This window comes from Miscanthus floridulus, chromosome 6 (genome assembly GCF_019320115.1).
Source record: "Miscanthus floridulus cultivar M001 chromosome 6, ASM1932011v1, whole genome shotgun sequence".
NCBI lineage: Eukaryota > Viridiplantae > Streptophyta > Magnoliopsida > Poales > Poaceae > Miscanthus > Miscanthus floridulus.
In genome coordinates, this window is record NC_089585.1 from 84,305,161 (window position 1) to 84,323,391 (window position 18,231).

General features: G+C 40.1%; 2 protein-coding genes across 3 annotated transcripts in view; both read right to left on the bottom strand.

The window, feature by feature from the left end:
* The window catches only part of LOC136456236 (zinc finger CCCH domain-containing protein 8-like), a 290,584-nt gene that overhangs the window by 249,521 nt on the left and 22,832 nt on the right, over positions 1 to 18,231 (bottom strand). The window lies entirely within an intron of this gene.
* LOC136456233 (N-terminal acetyltransferase A complex auxiliary subunit NAA15-like) lies at positions 2,299 to 17,123 on the bottom strand. 2 transcript variants are annotated; one of them, XM_066456027.1, is made up of 26 exons: positions 16,865 to 17,116; positions 15,780 to 15,858; positions 15,610 to 15,692; positions 15,360 to 15,509; positions 14,648 to 14,763; positions 13,032 to 13,137; positions 11,288 to 11,359; positions 11,070 to 11,185; positions 9,805 to 9,937; positions 9,477 to 9,554; positions 9,290 to 9,343; positions 9,130 to 9,200; positions 8,561 to 8,615; positions 8,356 to 8,451; positions 7,916 to 8,044; positions 7,312 to 7,394; positions 7,005 to 7,235; positions 6,787 to 6,919; positions 6,605 to 6,718; positions 6,343 to 6,474; positions 4,990 to 5,046; positions 4,005 to 4,102; positions 3,871 to 3,929; positions 3,686 to 3,797; positions 3,507 to 3,607; positions 2,299 to 3,128 (listed from the first exon to the last, which is right to left on the bottom strand). In XM_066456027.1, the coding sequence occupies exons 1-26, from the start codon at positions 16,913 to 16,915 to the stop codon at positions 2,908 to 2,910; spliced, it is 2,730 nt and encodes a 909-aa protein (XP_066312124.1). In that variant the 5' UTR covers positions 16,916 to 17,116; the 3' UTR covers positions 2,299 to 2,907. The 2 variants fall into 2 exon arrangements, 1 of the variants encoding a protein (XP_066312124.1); XR_010759385.1 differs by lacking the exons at positions 2,299 to 3,128; positions 3,507 to 3,607; positions 3,686 to 3,797; positions 3,871 to 3,929; positions 4,005 to 4,102 and adding an exon at positions 5,796 to 5,879 and having other exon boundaries at positions 16,865 to 17,123.

The window sequence follows — 18,231 nt, forward strand, 5'->3', positions numbered from 1 at the left end:
GCGCGGATCCCTAGCCCGAATCCCGATTTCCCGATCAACACCGAAGTCTCCCCCACTCAAACCCACGGCGGACAAGAGCGCTCGTTTGAGGCCAGAGGCAAAGGCAACGGCCGATGCGTTTCCTTTTTGCATTGGGCGCGAACGAACGACGCGCCAACCGTCAGCCGAGGGTTCACGACACCGCCACACGGGGGCACGTGGACCAGCAAGAGGCAACGGCGGGATGGCCGGTGCACTGCTGCTGACTGCTGTAACGTGCGCCCTGCGCCGGCCGGTCCATGCATGATGCGTGTTCCGTTCGGCTCGCCGTTGTGCTTGTACCGTGTAGCTGCTGCCGCCTGCCGGTGCAGTCCTTCTGTGCCGTAAGGGAGCAGAGGGCCCTCGCACCACGTTTCTTTGCTTTTTTGCTGAATTGTAAGCTATTTTTATTTTTCTAGATACATTATTTTTGCTATATTATATCTAGATATACTCTCCAAAACCTAAATAAACTTATTATGAAAGTACACTTTATGATATATATATATATATATATATATATATATATATATATATATATATATATATATATATATATATATATATATATATATATATACGGTAAGGCTATTCTGCAGCTGGCCACAGAATAACTTATTCTATGGCCACCTTGATTACGATATTTACGATAATATTTGTTTGTACCAATTTACAATAACGACAATACATATTTACTATACATGGGTTACTATAATTCAAGATGATACTTACCATAATGCTATAGTAAATCACTTACGAGAGAGTTACCATAATCTCGTAAATTAGTATATTAATTATCGTAACTCAAAGTGGCCACAGAATAACTTATTCTGCGGTCAGCTACAGAATAGTACGTGTGTGTATATATATATATATATATATATATATATATATATATATATATATATATATATATATATATATATATATATATATATATATATATATAATGGTGCTTATTACATAACATAAATATTAATATTCTTTTGTATATATTTGGTCAAATAGAAAATGATTTGACTCCTATACATCTAGACGTGTATATCTAAGTATATAATAAAAATTATATATCTAAAAAAGTCAAATCGTCTTACAATTTGGAATGGATTGAGTAAAAGCTATGTATCTAGAAAAGCTAAAATAACTTACAATTTGAAACAGATATAGTAGTATATAGATCATTTAAGTCATTCTTCATATGCCAACACTCTCGAAGTGTTGTGGTCGCTCTTCCCGTCGCGGAGGCCACCCACCCGGGTTCGATTCCCAGTCTTAGGATTGGCCGAGTGTGGCACTGAGGTCTTCCCCCAAGGGAACCGAAGTAGCGTGTGTACTCGATGGACGTGTTTCGAGATCTCTCTGGCAGTCTCATTTGTATTTGAGTGTGTTATCGGTATAGGTGTCCATACGAGTCTTATATGATATACCATGCTCCTAGCGGTGTTTCAAAAAAAAAAGAGTTTCTTCCCATGGAGAGTTTGGTATATACATACCTCTTTCAAATTGTAAGTCATTCTAATTTTTCTAGGTACATAGTTTTTAGAATGTATCAGACATATGTAAGTTTTTATAATGTATCTAAACATATATATATATCTAGAGATACCTAGCAAAAACCATGTATCTAGAAAAAAAACAACTTATAATTTAAAATGGAGTAAGTATCATCTTGCTTCTGGCTCTTCGGGGCAAGTGATTTTGAGAGAGAGAGAGAGAGAGAGAGAGAGAGAGAGAGAGAGAGAGAGAGAGAGAGAGAGAGAGAGAGAGAGGCAATGGCTATCTATGATAAACTCTATAGAAGAAATGGACTTGCACGCTCCAAGTCCCTTAGTTTATTTTAAATAATAACTTCACTAAGTCGGCCTACAATTATTACTTTGTATAAGATATTGTTTAGCATAGCTCCCCTAAAATCATACTCAAATTATGAAACTGGGTGAGTTTTTAAACAACATTTCACATTATACAAGTGTGAGTGCATATATACAGCCGTCGGTTGGACTGCTGTAGCAAAACAACAGAAGAGCCGCAGAGGCATGGCTTTGCCCAAATGAACTTTGGGCCATATTAGGCTGGAAAATCAAACCATTACATCCATCTGTTTCAGATATATCACTGAAACGTTCTGTGGCCTTCATTTGTTACCTCAAAGCATAAATGGTACAAATGCAGGTTCGAGACCAAGGTAACATGGGTCGCTATACAAATATGATTAATAAAGTACCATTATGCAATTTTATCTTCAAATTTGGCAATGCACGCGTTTCAACACATTGCAAATTGAATAGGTCAAGCACCCAGGGTTAACATTGATCATTATTTCTCATACCTGTAATACAGTTTCTATGTTCAAGATTAACTAATTTACAACGTCGAGGAGCAAATGTTGCAGAAGCAGAAGGGATCAAGACAACCCCCGACACACCAAACTATCCTGAAACACATAGTTGTAAATTTAAAAAAGGTTTAACCTTATACACCTGCTTTATGCCAAAATTTTGTAGTCCAACAAGAGTGAGGGAGCTGCGCTAGTCATAAGAGAACCAACTACACGATCCATGATCGCTGCTTCAAATGAATGATCACACCCTGATGTCGCCACGCAACAAATGCTGACGCAATTTCACCGTAACTGTGATGGAAGATTTTTCTTTCACTGTCTACAAAATGGCAACAAAAAGGTACAGGCTGGAACCAAGACAATAACCAGACTGAAGACACCTCAGCTCCCAATCAATAATATACTCTTCAAATGTGATGTGCCGACAACTACTTGCGCCAGAGCACTTTGTTCCCCTTGCTTGTGTACACTTTGGTTAATTTGGTACTGGCTCCAGTTCTAAAATATGTTTTGTTCCAGTTGTAACCATCCAGCTGCTTGTTGATGCATTACCGAATGCTTAGGCTGCTCAAATCATCCACAATATGCACAGTCCCATTCAAACTGCCTTGTTCTCCCTCTTTTGATTTCAGCTGATGGTTTGAAGCAATTCCATTTTCTGGTGAGCTCTCGAGACTATGGTCAACAGCATAATAGGCTGAAACAGCGCTCTTGATGCCTTCAAAGTACGTCGAGTAGGGAAAATGTTCCGCACACCGTGCCTTCCACCCTGTTGAAAAAGTAGGGTTATTCCTGGTAATGTAAAAGGAACAAACATCTATAGGCACACTTTATCAGTAGGTGCATGCCAAGAGCATCCAGCACCAGTATTGTGATGTACGAATCTGTTTAACATGCAATGCACTAATTAGGTCACCACACTAATGGTTGTAGCTACCTGAATAAATCCTCAAAGCATGCCATCATGCAATACTAACCTAGTGACATAAGTATTCATGTAATGTGAAATTAAAATACCTAACACAGCAACAAAACAAAAAGGAGAAAACCCTACCTCCTTTCTAGCAAAACAAAATCTTTCAAAAAAAATTCTAGCAAAACAATGTAGCATGCGACACAATACAGGTACAACAATTTTGAAACTTACTATTTGCAACATCCTGATCACCAAAGACTGTCTCCAGCAATTTATGAACATCAATACAATCTTGAATTTGCCATTCTTTTACAGGACCAAGCACACTATGCCTGAACAAAAAAACAAGAAATGTGAACACTCATACAATACAATGCAGCTGAGCAAATAGAGGCTCTTTTGTTCTTTACCCTGACGATGTAATATTTGTTGAATCTTCAATTAATTTAATTGCCTCCATCTTCTTATCTGGCTCCAAGAGATACATCATTTCAGCACCAGCTGCTCGATGCATCAAGGAAGCTGGCAAAGAGATATCAAGAAAGAGTAAGATACCTGATCAGGACAATACCCACTAAGAGATAAGATTAGTTACCATTGTGTTTTTCAAGGAAACTTCTGTTTACTTCAACAAGGGACTTTCCATGTAATTGCCTGTAGGTCGTTGGTACTTGTTAGTCAGATAAATTGGTAATAAACACAGTGATAGAGCAAGTGCCAACTTAGAACCTCATGTCAGGTCGTTCAGCTTCCAAAACATTCCAAATTAGCTTCTCTGAATCAGTCACTGGTCCAGGAAGTGTGTTTATCTTGTGGAAGAATTTTATCTGCAAAATAAAGATCAAATAAATAACAACACAATAAGATGATCAGATTTATCTTGAATTAATCAGGTGAAGTATTTAAAAAGTATCACTAATCTAGGATGCTGTCATACAACAACTACTAGCTCATTTTGATTCAGAGCTCTATCTTCCAACAACTATTAACACTAACCACTGTCGTAGCCTCTAATCACCATCACTATCACCTAACGAAATCAAAGTGGTGCATCATTTGTGCGGTCAATGGTGTACAAGGCATTACATCAAAAATATACAAGCACAGTATGTCGCTCAGAAAGCATGTGAGATATTCTCTGAAAAAAAAAGTATCATAAGAAGCTCTGTAAATGTCAAAAGATGCCAACCAAAGTAGCCCCAATTCTATATGAATTAAGTGCTATCACTAAGCAAGAAAGTACTAAAAATATATTTTCATAACCCTAAATCCATAGACTCAAGAAACCATTAACTCGTAATGCAACAATTGACTCCGCATTAATTCTGAGTGGACAAATAGAGAAACATACAGCATTTTCCCCACTGACTTCACCCAAACAAAATAGAGAAAAACTATCATCAGACTTCAAAATGCACCCGATGTGTGTGGTATGCAGCAATCCTAGTATGTATTGACCAAAAACAAACTCAAACCAAGGTACAACGCCATGAAGGCACACTGAAGAATAGCATTCAGTTTGTTCTTATCGAAGATACCATGGGCTCAAGGCAGAATTATCAGAACCATAAATTCATGAATTAAAAAAAAAAAACATAACTCATCTCAGTAGCTGTTAGGTCATTAGTGTACTGTAAGAAGAGAGAATTTATTACGACATGTCACATAATTCATGGAAACAAAGCTTAATGGAAGGTGTAGTTTTGAAACTTACCAAACAGCGGTGACTGTCTGGATTATCCTCATCCAATTTAATGAGCTGTTTAACTGCCTGAAATTATAGATGGGTTACAAAAATTAAGGCCGGTGTACAACAGAAGGCAACAAACTAAGGGAATGTAGCGAGTTAAGTATAATAATACTAACCCGCATGCTTCCAACTAGATAAACTATCAGTATTATATTCATTAACATGCAATGCTCAGGGTATCCTTCTAGCTATTGTAGAAGATGATGCTCAGTGATTGGGGGAGCATTTAGGAAACAAATTCATATATAAAAAATAAGACCCATCAAGGGCGAACACCCATATCCATGCGTATCTATCACAGTCCTACTGGCAGAGGGAGAGAAAAAGCTAATACATGAGAGAGAACGATGGGAGATAAAGCCTAGCATCTATGCACCAGAGAGAGAAAAGTGTTTTGCTGCTTTTTTTTTTCTTCACACAAGTTACTTTTTCATTGCACAAATTGCTGGTGTACAGCGTTTGCAACTTGTAGAGGACCCTTCCTTGCATACAACACTAAGAGGGATCTTCTGTAGCCACATACCATAGGTTTAGCTTATATATACTCACTCTGTTTTAAATTAGTAGTTGTCATTCTGGCATTGTCCTAAGTCAAACATTTCTATCTTGACCATCATTTCCTACAAGTTCGTACAGTTTAACAATATGCGAATTATATATTATGAAAGTATTTCTCATGATTAATCAAGAAACTTGAATCTTATGATAATAAACTATATGATATGGTTAAAGAAAGAAAGGTTTGGTTTTGGACAAAGCTAGAATGACACCTGCACCCGTGTCGAATTCAGACTACTGCAGCCATGGCGCAGAAGCACTGCACAACACAACTTTTATCCAGGACTGACCTAGACCTATAATAGTAAAAAACTGTTGAATTCACCACCCACCTTGCTTCGCAATGAAACATGCAGTTTTCAGACTTTGCACATATCTAACACTTTCTTTATGCATATGAACTTCTTAAGAATGGTTTCGAATATTCAGTTTCAATTACATTGCTAGGATAGTAGGCAGCAAAGCTGGCAATTCTCTGTGATGTTGACACCAGCAAACTGTTAGCTTATAATTACAGATTTTTTTTCTCCAACTATAATTACAGAATTTCTTCATACCAGGAAACTGTTAGCTTATAATCATTATATTTATATTAAGAAGAAAAACGTATAACTACAGATAGCAGCGGTGTAACTAGCATCAATGAATTTACATAGATACATATGCCACAGCCTATCAGGATGTAAACAGAGTGGGGAAATCATAATGAAAGCGAGTAGAGTAGCCTAGGGCAAGTGATATTAGACAGAAATAACATACCTGGAAAGCAAGTAAAACTTTTTGCTTTCTCATGCTTAGCTCAAATGAAAGTATATGAGTCTCTAATGAGTCTGACGAGTTATTCTGCAGAAGCTTCAAGTATTTCGTAGCTTCTGCAAGCGGGTTTTCAATCTGCAAACAAGAAATTGCATAAACCAAGGTGGTAGAACTTCTAGCTAGCACAGATAACTTGCGACTTGTGAGTACCAAAAACCGATAAATATTACACAAAAATATAAGGCCATGCAGTGCACATAAATACCTGGATTAATTTTTCACCATGTGGATCCAGATCAACTGGTCTTGCATGTTGTTTCTTTCCAGATTTTGAACTGTTAGATAAAGCTGTTTCATCCTCTTGTTTCTCTTCAGCCTCCTGGAGGAATATGGGACAAAATCAGAAAACTAGGTAAACATTGATCCTATGTGAGTGTCTGAGATTACCCTTTTAGCACGCGCTTCTGCTTTCTTCTGCTTTTGCCTCAACTTCTTCCTCTGAGCAGGTGACAGTTTTGACATCTCATCATTCTCCTCTGTAGAAGATTTTGTTGGAGAATCATGTAGTTTCATATAGCACCTGCAGTTTGTGCCAGCAGCATCACCAACTATCCTGGATAGAGGCACAAAATAATGAAAACAAAACACCAGAAGCAAACCATTACCTGATAGCTCCAGCAGCAGCCTTGTGGAAGTATTCATGAGCATGCAAACGATCTTGAAACTTCAGCATAGAAACATATGCTCTAAGTGTCATTTTCCGCAAGCAATACGAATGGAAGTCAAATTGATCTTCAGTCATATCAGCGTAATGCTTTTCAACTGCCAAGAAATTTTTTAGGGCCCGGCCAAGATCACCTTGACGGTAATAGCTCTCCCCAGAAGCAAGCTCATACCTTAAGTGATATATATCATGTAGTTAGATAGAAAGTGAACATAAGAGATGGATAGCAGAGGGGAAAGAGCACATACCACATGCACTGCATGTCATGAAGATTATTGTGTTGATCACCATCTTTTGTAAACAAGACAGCAGTCTTCTCAGCAAGGCCAACCTTCATATATCACAAAAAAACAGCTAAGTGTAAAAGAGCTTGCAAGTATACACCAATAAACTCCAGTGCTTTCTTATATTGGATAAATGCTAGAGTCTCCATATATTCCCTTTTCTTGAACCATTGGCATATCAAAATGGCCTCCAATACACACATTTGACAATAACCTTTTTAAAAAATGGGCAGACCCAGTGCCGGAGGCTCCCACATGAGTGGGGTCTGGGAAGGGAAAAACTGAGGCAAGCCTTCCCCCCGCAAAATCTGCGGAGAGGCTGCTTCGAACCCACGACCTGGTGACTCAGTGAGACAGCTCTCACCACTGCACCAGGCCTGCAAAAATATAATGGAGAAAAAGAATTATATGATTCATGGTGGCAAAGATACCTTTCCCACACGGCAAATCTAAATACTTATATGCATATGAGTGGTCAAGTTAATAGGTTGACTGCAGTGCTCTGAAGCCACACTGATGATAACAAGTATAAAGGCCACAGAAAAGTGGTCTGTTCCTAATTAGCTACCTGGTCAGCCTGAAGCATCTGCATAACACACTCGCTGTTTAAATAACGATCAGCAAGATCCATGGACCTAGCTTCATCTGCTAATGCGGCTGCTGCTGTGAAATTTCCAGCATGTTGCAATATCTTCCCCTGGAATAAAAGTGTGAGTATTAGCAGAGTTATAAACAGCATGTGATTTAGATATTAGTATGATATAATCAATTGAAACCTTTAAACCAACATAAAACAGAACAGACTGAGAACTCATAATGGTGCTGGCAAGATTAGATGGTGATGAAAAACAATGTTGGTTCTTCATTACATGTATATAAATAAGAGATCACTTAAATTAACAGAAGACATTAGCTATATCGTAAAAAAAATACGCAACAAAACTACGTCTAAACAAAATGCATGTGCGTGCATTTGCGGGTGTGGGTGAATGGGAGTGAGAGAGACACCTTTACTGAATATAAATCGATGACAGTCGGTGTATGTGAGATAGCCTCATCGATTTTATTTAAAGCAATGTCATATTGCCCTCTTCTGTCATAGTGCTGCGTTAAACAATACGAGGAAACATGATTATTCAAATTCATGATATGTTTCTATACAAAAATGAGAAGTTTATCACAAAACATGTAAAATGGCACAGCAAATGCAGACCTGAGAAATCAAAAACAGAGTCCACAACAGTGTGGAAGGAGGCTCCTTCTGTAGACTGCGAAGCAAGACAGTGAAAACCAAATGTAATCATTGGCAATAACTCAGTTACCTCGTTAGTTATAATGGCTGCCTTCTTGGCAATATATTTGTCACAGAGTGTTAACAAGCACGATCTTGAAAAGCGGGGCAAACACTATCTAGTTACAGCTTGTTGCATTACAGCAAAATGCTGTTTCGCAATTCTGGTAAGATCAGGTGCCTATTGAAAGGTTGCATTCCATGAAAGGCCCAGCGGAACGTGAATATTTTGCACAGTTCAACAAGTAAGATCAGGTGCCTATTGATGATTATGTATTTCGAGTTGGAAGCTCCAACACAGGGCATTTCATGCATTTATTTAGGGAGTGTTGCCTCTCAGAAAACCATCTAGCCATCACCAAACAGAATCTGGTAAGGCATCAAGTACTCCATGCATTGCAAAATGACACAACAGGTTGGCTAACCAGCAATGAGTTGATAAACAAGTAAGAAACATGCATTCACAATAGTTGTCGGGCACTAAGGATTACCATCCAGGAAAGCATCCAGAAGTCCTAATTGAATCCTCTATTTTAAGAAATAACTGCTCCAGTATATTTGCCTGTCAACAGGATTTAGAATTCGCATATGAAGTGGCTTGCTGACTTACAACATGACCACTAAACGAAACAAAGCACAAAATAGTGTTACCTTGCCAGGATGTTCATACAGTGGGCTTAAATCAGAAAATAGTGAGGGCACACCCTGAGAAAAAAAAAATGGGATGGATTACAATTGATTATACCAACCTAATGTTGAATATTAAGGAAACAAAAATAAAAATAACCACAGATGAAATACCATATATGTAATATCTGCAAACTAAACTATCACTTACCTTTGTTAATAGAGGTCTGACATAGTTGTCTGCTGCCTCCTGGAACTTTTCACCTTCCAGAAAATCAAGAGGGATACGCTGTCGCACAGGGAAGATGCACAAATTAGATCACAGATTCTCAAGTATATGCCCTGCTTACTTCTCTTTAGTAGTGAATACAAGAAAAAAGAGTATGACAATGCAGGGAAAGTAGAGTTTAGTATAAAACCAGGCATGTCCATGTCAATGGTATTATTTTTGTATCACTGGGAAGTTTAGTAGTGAATACAAGAAAAAAGAGTATGACAAAAAATATGAAGTCACAATTTAACGTAGTTTATTAGTTTACCTTAACAGCAGATGACCAAGCATACTTCTCTTTAAGTGAGTTGTATAATGCACTTAAGCGCTCAACATCATCAGCAGAATATTGACCATTATCAGAGTATAGGCCAAGGCACTTTTGCACAGCAATGAAGTATCTGAGTGGAAACAGTGAGAATTCGAATTCATAAGAGTACCAAAAGGTAGGTTGTAAATATAATGCCAGTACAAGTACAAATAATGTTAAGCAAGGTACGCAGATGCATGTACTTTCATAGCACACAAGAAATCCACTCATATTTTCAAGATCAGATGTTGCTAATCCACAATTTGATATAATTACAGGACAGCATGGCTGTTCTTTGCCCGATGCCCATTCCTACTGGCTACTGGTAGTGGTAGAGGTAGATTAAGAACATCACTAGGCAAATCCAGTCCATGCGAACAATACACCTTCCATTCTCACTCTACTCAAGGAGTGCTAATGTCATTAGAGTGGATGACACCCCACGATACACAAAAAAGGAGCAACTACACATTTTGGTGCGTGTGCATACCATGATCCTGTGTAGGGAAGGTAGTCCAACATCAAGCAACATGTTGGAAACATCTAGATCATACTTAAGCCTCCCTCCTTGATTCAGCTTAAGATGTTAGCTAAGATATCATTTATCATGGTGGCTCCCCAAGGTTTCAATCAGGCCAGAGTAGCCATGTGAGGGTGTGTACCCACTCGTAATATATTGCCACCCCAAGTATGGCTGATATAAACCACATATGTTCAACTGTTCAACACAAACTAGTAAGTTTATTTCCCACACATGGGCATCACGTAAGGAGGCAAACAATTCACTGCACAATTTTTCCTTGATCAAATTCAGAACAGTCAATTCAACATTTTGTCTATTCATTCATAGGTAGTATAGACAAAGGACACTAAACAGATTGAAGAAATTGCAATGCCTAAAACCATATATATATCAGAGTTGAGAAGAAGCATGACATTTAAAGGGAGTGGTTGGCCCATGGCCCCATGCCCTCAATCAACATTACCAATTTTTGTAATGCCTAATTTGGTTAGGCTATTTTTCTAGCTAATCCTAAGCCAACCGTGGGCTAACAAAACCTTATACAAAATTTTGCCTACCAAATGTTCTGGCAAGGTCAGTTGTAGCACAAACCAAACATTAGCAGCACAAGTTGTGTCAAATGTCAAAACCCATACACATTTACAGTGGACCAAAAATAAGGCTGAACATATGCAAGTAAAAGGAGGCACGAGTAACTCACTTGTAGTTATCAGGATTCATAAAAAGCAGGGATCTGTATATGCTCTCAGATTCATCAAAGCGGCCAAGTTTGAACAAGACGGATGCCATTTGTTCTTTGAATGATAGCTTGTCAACCTGACATGAACAAGAACAAAACATGATTATTCAGACATCATCTTCAAAGATCCCCAACCACCACCACATACAAGCAACATAAAATGGAAGGATAGGACTCACAATTTTGCTTTCCTTCTTCTGCATCTCCTCAAGGGCTCTGTCTAGTATCCCACGTTCTTCAAACAATGATATCTATTAAAAACAGGACAATAAGATTACATGAAATCATGACTGCAACATATATTCATATTATAGATGCAAAGTTAACAGCAGAATAATAGCAAGCTAAAGAAATGAACATGGTCATAATGTGTGAACCAATGCCATCGAAAATAGAAAATAATTAGGTACCACTTATTTGAGTATTTCATAACTCACACCACAAACTTCACACAACATGGAAGGTTGATGTAGAGCAAATGAACAGAATACTACATGGTGAACATAAACAGACACCGAATGCTAAAAAGTAATACTAAACTAATATAATAAATAAACAAATCTAGATGGCATACAGTTAGAACAAAAAGAAATATTGCATCAAGCCATCAACAACATGCAAAACAAATGGGCACAAGTTTTCAATTAACATCTAGTAATACAAAATTGGCAATCAAATATTGTTTTACAGCGAAAGCCAAAGTACATATATAGAATAATAGAAGTGTCAGAAGAACATGAACCAATGCTACAACAACAACAACAACAACAACAAAGCCTTAGTCCCAAACAAGTTGGCGTAGGCTAGAGTTGAAACCCAGCGGAAGCCATCAAGGTTCAGGCACGTGAATAGCTGTTTTCCAAGCACTCCTATCTAAGGCTAAGTCTTTGGGTATATTCCATCCTTTCAAGTCTCCTTTTATTGCCTCTACCCAAGTCAACTTTGGTCTTCCTCTGCCTCTCTTCATGTTACTATCCTGGCTTAGGATTCCACTACGCATCGGTGCCTCTGGAGGTCTCCGTTGGACATGTCCAAATCATCTCAACCGGTGTTGGACAAGCTTTTCTTCAATTGATGCTACCCCTAATCTATCACGTATATCATCATTCCGAACTCGATCCATTCTTGTATGACCGCAAATCCAACGCAACATACGCATTTCCGCGATCTGTTGAACATGTCGTCTTTTCGTAGGCCAACATTCTGCACCATACAACATAGTAGGTCTAATCGTCGTCCTATAAAACTTGCCTTTTAGCTTCTGTGGTACCCTTTTGTCACATAGGACACCAGATGCTTGGCGCCACTTCATCCACCCTGCTTTGATTCTATGGCTAACATCTTCATAAATATCCCCGTCTCTCTGTAGCATTGATCCTAAATATCGAAAGGTATCCTTCCTAGGCACTACTTGACCTTCCAAATTAATATCTTCCTCCTCCCGAGTAGTAGTGCCGAAGTCACATCTCATATACTCAGTTTTAGTTCTACTGAGTCTAAAACCTTTGGACTCCCGCCATAACTCCAGTTTCTGATTCACTCATGTCCGGCTTTCATCAACTAGCACTACATCGTCCATGAAAAGCATACACCAAGGGATGTCCCCTTGTATGTCCCTTGTGACCTCATCCATCACTAAGGCAAACAGATAAGGGCTCAAAGTTGACCCTTGATGTAGTCCTATCCTAATCGGGAAGTCATCCGTGTCTCCATCACTTGTTCGAACACTAGTCACAACATTGTTGTACATGTCCTTAATGAGCCCGACGTACTTCGTTGGGACTTTATGTTTGTCCAAAGCCCACCACATAACATTCCTCGGTAAATAACATTCCCACCACATAACATGAACCAATGCTAAATGTTTTTTTTCTAATCCAATACTAACAAAAGAAACTGCAATCCTATTCAAGAAACACAAACCTTATACAGCAGCATTTCACTATGTTCATATCGCTCATTCTCTGGAGGATAATCATCTTCCAGTGTTCCCTCGTATGCCTCCAATACTTCTGTTGCCTTGGAAGAACTGCAAGTGACAAGTCAGTATCAGAAACAAGTCAAACAACCACATTAAGTGATAATTTTTTTTCACACAGTAAATACTTTGTCTTAATCATAAGCATTAGCATGATCATGAATAAATGAGCAAGTTAACTATCCATCTGATATGAAAGAATACAAACAAAAAACATAAACGGTCAAGTTTGGATCATAGAATAAATATCTTCAGGTTGTACAGCTCAATTATAAGAAATAAGGTATATACAAGTGAGGTAGGGACATCTGTGCAAACCCTGGACTAATGGACCTTTAGGCTATCTACACACTTAGCAGAAAAGAACACCACCACCACCACCAACAACAACAACAACATAGCCTTTCAGTCCCAAGCAAGTTGGGGTAGGCTAGAGTTGAAACCCACCAAGAGCCCCAAGTCACGGTTCAGGCACTTCAATAGCTGCTTTCCAAGTACTCCTATTCAAACATAGATCTCTAGGTATATCCCAAGCTTTCAAATCTCTTTTTATTGTCTCCCCCCATGTCAATTTCGGTCTTCCTCTACCTCTCCTCATATTATTAGCTTGGCTTAGAACTCCACAATGCACTGGTGCCTCTGGAGGTCTCCTTTGGACATGGTCAAACCACCTCAACCGATGTTGGACAAGCTTTTCTTCAATTGGTGCTACCTCTAGGCGATCACGTATATCATCGTTCCGAACTCGGTCCATTCTTGTGTGACCGCAAATCCATCGCAACATACGCATTTCTGCATCACTCAGTTGTTGAACATGTCGAATCTTTGTAGGCCAACATTCTGCTCCATACAACATAGCCGGTCTAATCGCCGTTCTATAGAACTTGCCTTTTAGCTTTTGTGGTACCCTCTTATCATAGAGAATGCCAGAAGCTTGTCGCCACTTGATCCACCCTGCTTTGATTCTATGGCTAACGTCCGATCCCAGATACCGAAAGGTATCCTTCTTAGGCACTACTTGACCTTCCAAACTCACATCTCCCTCCTCATGTACAACTCCGCCAAAGTCGCATCTCATGTATTCGGTTTTAGTTCTGCTCAATCTAAAACCTTTAGACTCAAGGGTCTGCCGCCATAACTCTAGTTTCCTATTTACTCCCGCCTGGCTTTCGTCCACTAACACTACATCATCAGCGAACAACATACACCAAGGGATATCCCCTTATATGTTCCTGGTAACCTCACCTTTGAAAAAAATAAATATGCCAAAAAAATAAATAGACATATTATACAAAGTATGTTTTGCAATGATGACATGGAGCAATCAAATAATTGACATGATAAAGGAATCCATGAGCCAAGAAGACTATATCCAGCTTGCACTTTACACCCTGTACTACTTCAATTGGTTACAGTGCACACCCAACAGTGTTTGGAATGAAGTTTGCTACTGGATTTTCACCATAGCATATATAGCACATAAAAATCAGTAGAGATCAAAGACATATTATGATAAATCATAAGATTGGTTCTAATCGACATCGATTAGAAAGTGGCATACTTAGAATTCAAATGATGAGCAACCGCAAAACCAATCCAGTTCATGCGGTGATTTGGCTTCAACGACAAAAGTTGTTGCCTAGTCTCAACAAAGCCAGACAAGTCCCTCATCTGTGCCTGTGTAAAGGATGAAAAATAAAATATTAGAGGGCAAATAAAATTCTGTTCTTAAAATAAGCCCTGAAGCCTAGATAAGCATTATACATTTTAGAAGGATGACAATGGTGAATTCAAACAGCAATCTGCAGTGGCGTATAACATAGTGATGCCAACACACATTACAAAATTCAGACAGCAGCTATTACGTACTCCCCCCATTCCAAATTATAAGACGTGTTGGCTTTTTTAGATACATTGTTTTTACTATGTATCTAGACATAGTGTATATCTAAGAGCCTAGCAAAAAACTATGTATCTAGAAATACCAAAACGTCTTATAATTTGGAACAGAGGAAGTATTATCTTTCTTTAGTGTTATATGTTCGGCAATAAGATGATGAAACAAAATCATGTGCTTTGAGCGAAATAAAAATGAGGAAAATGCTTCGTGACCATTTCATGATAACAATGAGCTATGCACAGAACATTGAGTGAGTCATAGATGACTGGAATGTGGCACATTTTAGTTGGCAGCAGTTCATTGAGGTTACACTTAAGAAAACTATTGTGCCAAAAGAAATATAAATAAAAAACACTTGTTAATTTACACCAACCTGGAGAAGCGACAAGTCACGAAGAATTTCTATGTTATCTGGATCAATCCTCAATGCATTTCTGTAACATTTTATAGCTTCTCTGTATTCTCTATCTGACCGATAAAGCAAACCATAGACGTGCCAACAGACATGACTCTTCAGATCATTCTGCGAAAAGTTTAATGTGAGTTAGTTCTGAGTTCTGACACCTGTACCCATGTAATCATCACATCAACAACAGATAAAATTGATTGCACTAATTGAAAACCTTGAGGCCTCGTCGAACAAGCTCATATGCTTCAGATTTTCGGTCCATGCAGTTTAGCGTCAAACCTTTCATTGATAGTGTTTCTACATGAAACGAGACATAGAGGGATGTTACGAGTGGATACAACAGTATGAGGTAATAATAGAACCAGAACATATCTTTCAACATACCACCATGCTCTGGAAACTTTTTTAATATGGAATCTGCAGCCTTAAGCCCTTTCTTATATTGCTTAGTCTCATAGGATTTCTGTGGGCAAAAACATTAACACAAAGTTTTAGAGAGTTAAACATGAAGAGACAGCTACCATGCAACACAAGTCGCACTGATAATCTGATATTAAGAACAGAACATAGTGGACTAGCTTATATAGGCATCAAACAAAATTATAGGACATATCAAGAGTTTGAACAGTCGAACACATTTCATACGTGCAGAAATTCTGCATGTTAACAACTGAAGAAGAACATAATGAATATCATCCTCGAATACCCAAAGTACTAAAGCACAACAAAGACTACAGTAAATCTCCAAAGCCATAACCACTTATTACCATCAGCACTGTGAAGCAGCTAGTCTAAAATTTTAGAACCAAGAGGCAACTTAGCGATTTTTTTTTTGTTTTTAAAACTTCAACTTAGCTATTTTGATGCCATGCTAAAAGCTTAAAATCATGCCATCATGCTAAGATTTTGAGCCCATCCAGCCTATTTACAATGTGAACTAATAATGCTAGGATTTAATTATCCATGTCATAGCAAAGTTGTGTGCCATCTATCTACTAGGACGCCGAGATTAGAATCCACTTCTTAAAACAGTGCATATAGTATCAAAAAATCAATTCAGTTAGGTCACTACTCACTACAATCAATCAATAAGGTCCTATAGGTGTGAGACAACATTAGTCACCATTTCACCAATAACTGTCGGTATGGAATCACTAAACAAGGTGACAGTCAAGCACGGTTAAGCAAAGCTCATGGCTCAAGCTACAAACACTGTTTCCCGAGCTAACAGGCTCAGCTTGTTTATCACGAGGCACCCGTTCATCCAGTTACAACAAACCACAGCTTCATAGAGAAGACTCGAAAACCAGAGAAATCCATGCGTCTGGACACTCCTGGAGCATCTCGGATCGACAGCATACCGAATCGAGCAGAACCGGACCACGAAGCAGGCAGATTCGCGGGGGGACCGGATCGTCTCGATTCTAGGAGGGTGGAGGCGAAGTGGAGCGGGGATGTGGGGTGCTTACGACGATGACTTTGAAGAGGTTGGCCTCCTTGGGCGGGAGCGAGGACCCCATGGCTACGACAGCGGCGGCGCGAACCCTAGGGAGGGGCAAGGAAGGGGAAGGGTTTTGGAGTCGCAAGGCGGAGGGAGGGTGGGCTGTCAAGCCGTGCCGTGGTGTGGTGCAGACGTGCAGTGTAATGGGAGGCGTAGAGGCATGCGTGGTGGCGTGACCGCTTCGGCCGCAAGGACCCCCTACCCTGTGTGTTCGGTCGTTGGAACCGGAAAGGAGGCCATTTGGTTCTGGTAGTGGTATAGCAGATAGATTTCCGCGAAACAAAACATGCAGCTTAGGGCGTCCAAATCGCCGGCTGATATGGCATGGAGCGGAATAAAAAAAAGGCAAATTCATTAGCTGTGAGGTGGAGACAGGTAAGCAGAGATCAGGGACCTGCTTGATTGGGTGACAACCAGGCTTCAGGAAGCCAACAACCATCCTCTAGCCAAGCTCTAAGAAAACGCATGGGGCGATCCTTTTTTTTTAGCCAGGCTTCGCTTAGCACCTATGGCCATTCTCCTCACCTCCCATCTCACCTGCGCTCACCCCTCCGAAGTTGCTGACGACGAGCTCCGCATCTGCTCCAACTCCGCATCTGCTCCTCCTCTGGCGGCCCACACCTGCTCCTTTGACGCTCCTTCCACCCTTCGACCTCTCCGCGCCGCGCGTCTCGACGCTGGTCCCCTGCTGTGTCGCCGCAATGCGCTACATGGCTGACCCGGACACCAACGAGGTCTTCGCCAGGATCCGCCTCGTCCCGCTACGTAGCGGGGAGGCGGACGCGGATGGCCTCGAGGATGATGTGGCCGCGGCGTACGAGCAGGAGAAGTCAGCGTTGTTTGACAAGACGCTGACACAGTCCGACACCAACAACGGTGGTGGGTTCTCCGTGCCGAGGTACCGCGCAGAGACCATCTTCACGCGGCTTGACTACGCGCGCCGCCCCAGCCGTGCAGACCGTTGTCACCAAGGACGTGCACGGGGCCGCTTGGAAGTTCCACCACATCTATCGGGGCATGCCGCACAGGCACCTGCTCACCACGGGGTGGAGCACGTTCGTCAACTAGAAGAAGCTCGTCATCAGGGACTCCATCGTGTTCCTCCGCGGCGATAGCAGGGACCTGCACGTCGGCATTCGGTGCAACGGAGGTCCTCATCGGCGAAGAGCAAAGCAGAACCACCGTGATGGAGACATGGAGCTCACTACCTATTCGATAAAATGCTTCAAAAGGGTAACCTTTCGAGGCTAAAGATGTGGTGATTCTGTACAAAGCAAAGCAAGCAACCAAACACACTTTTATGAAAACTAGGCCAGGGATAGAAGCCCAACTAAA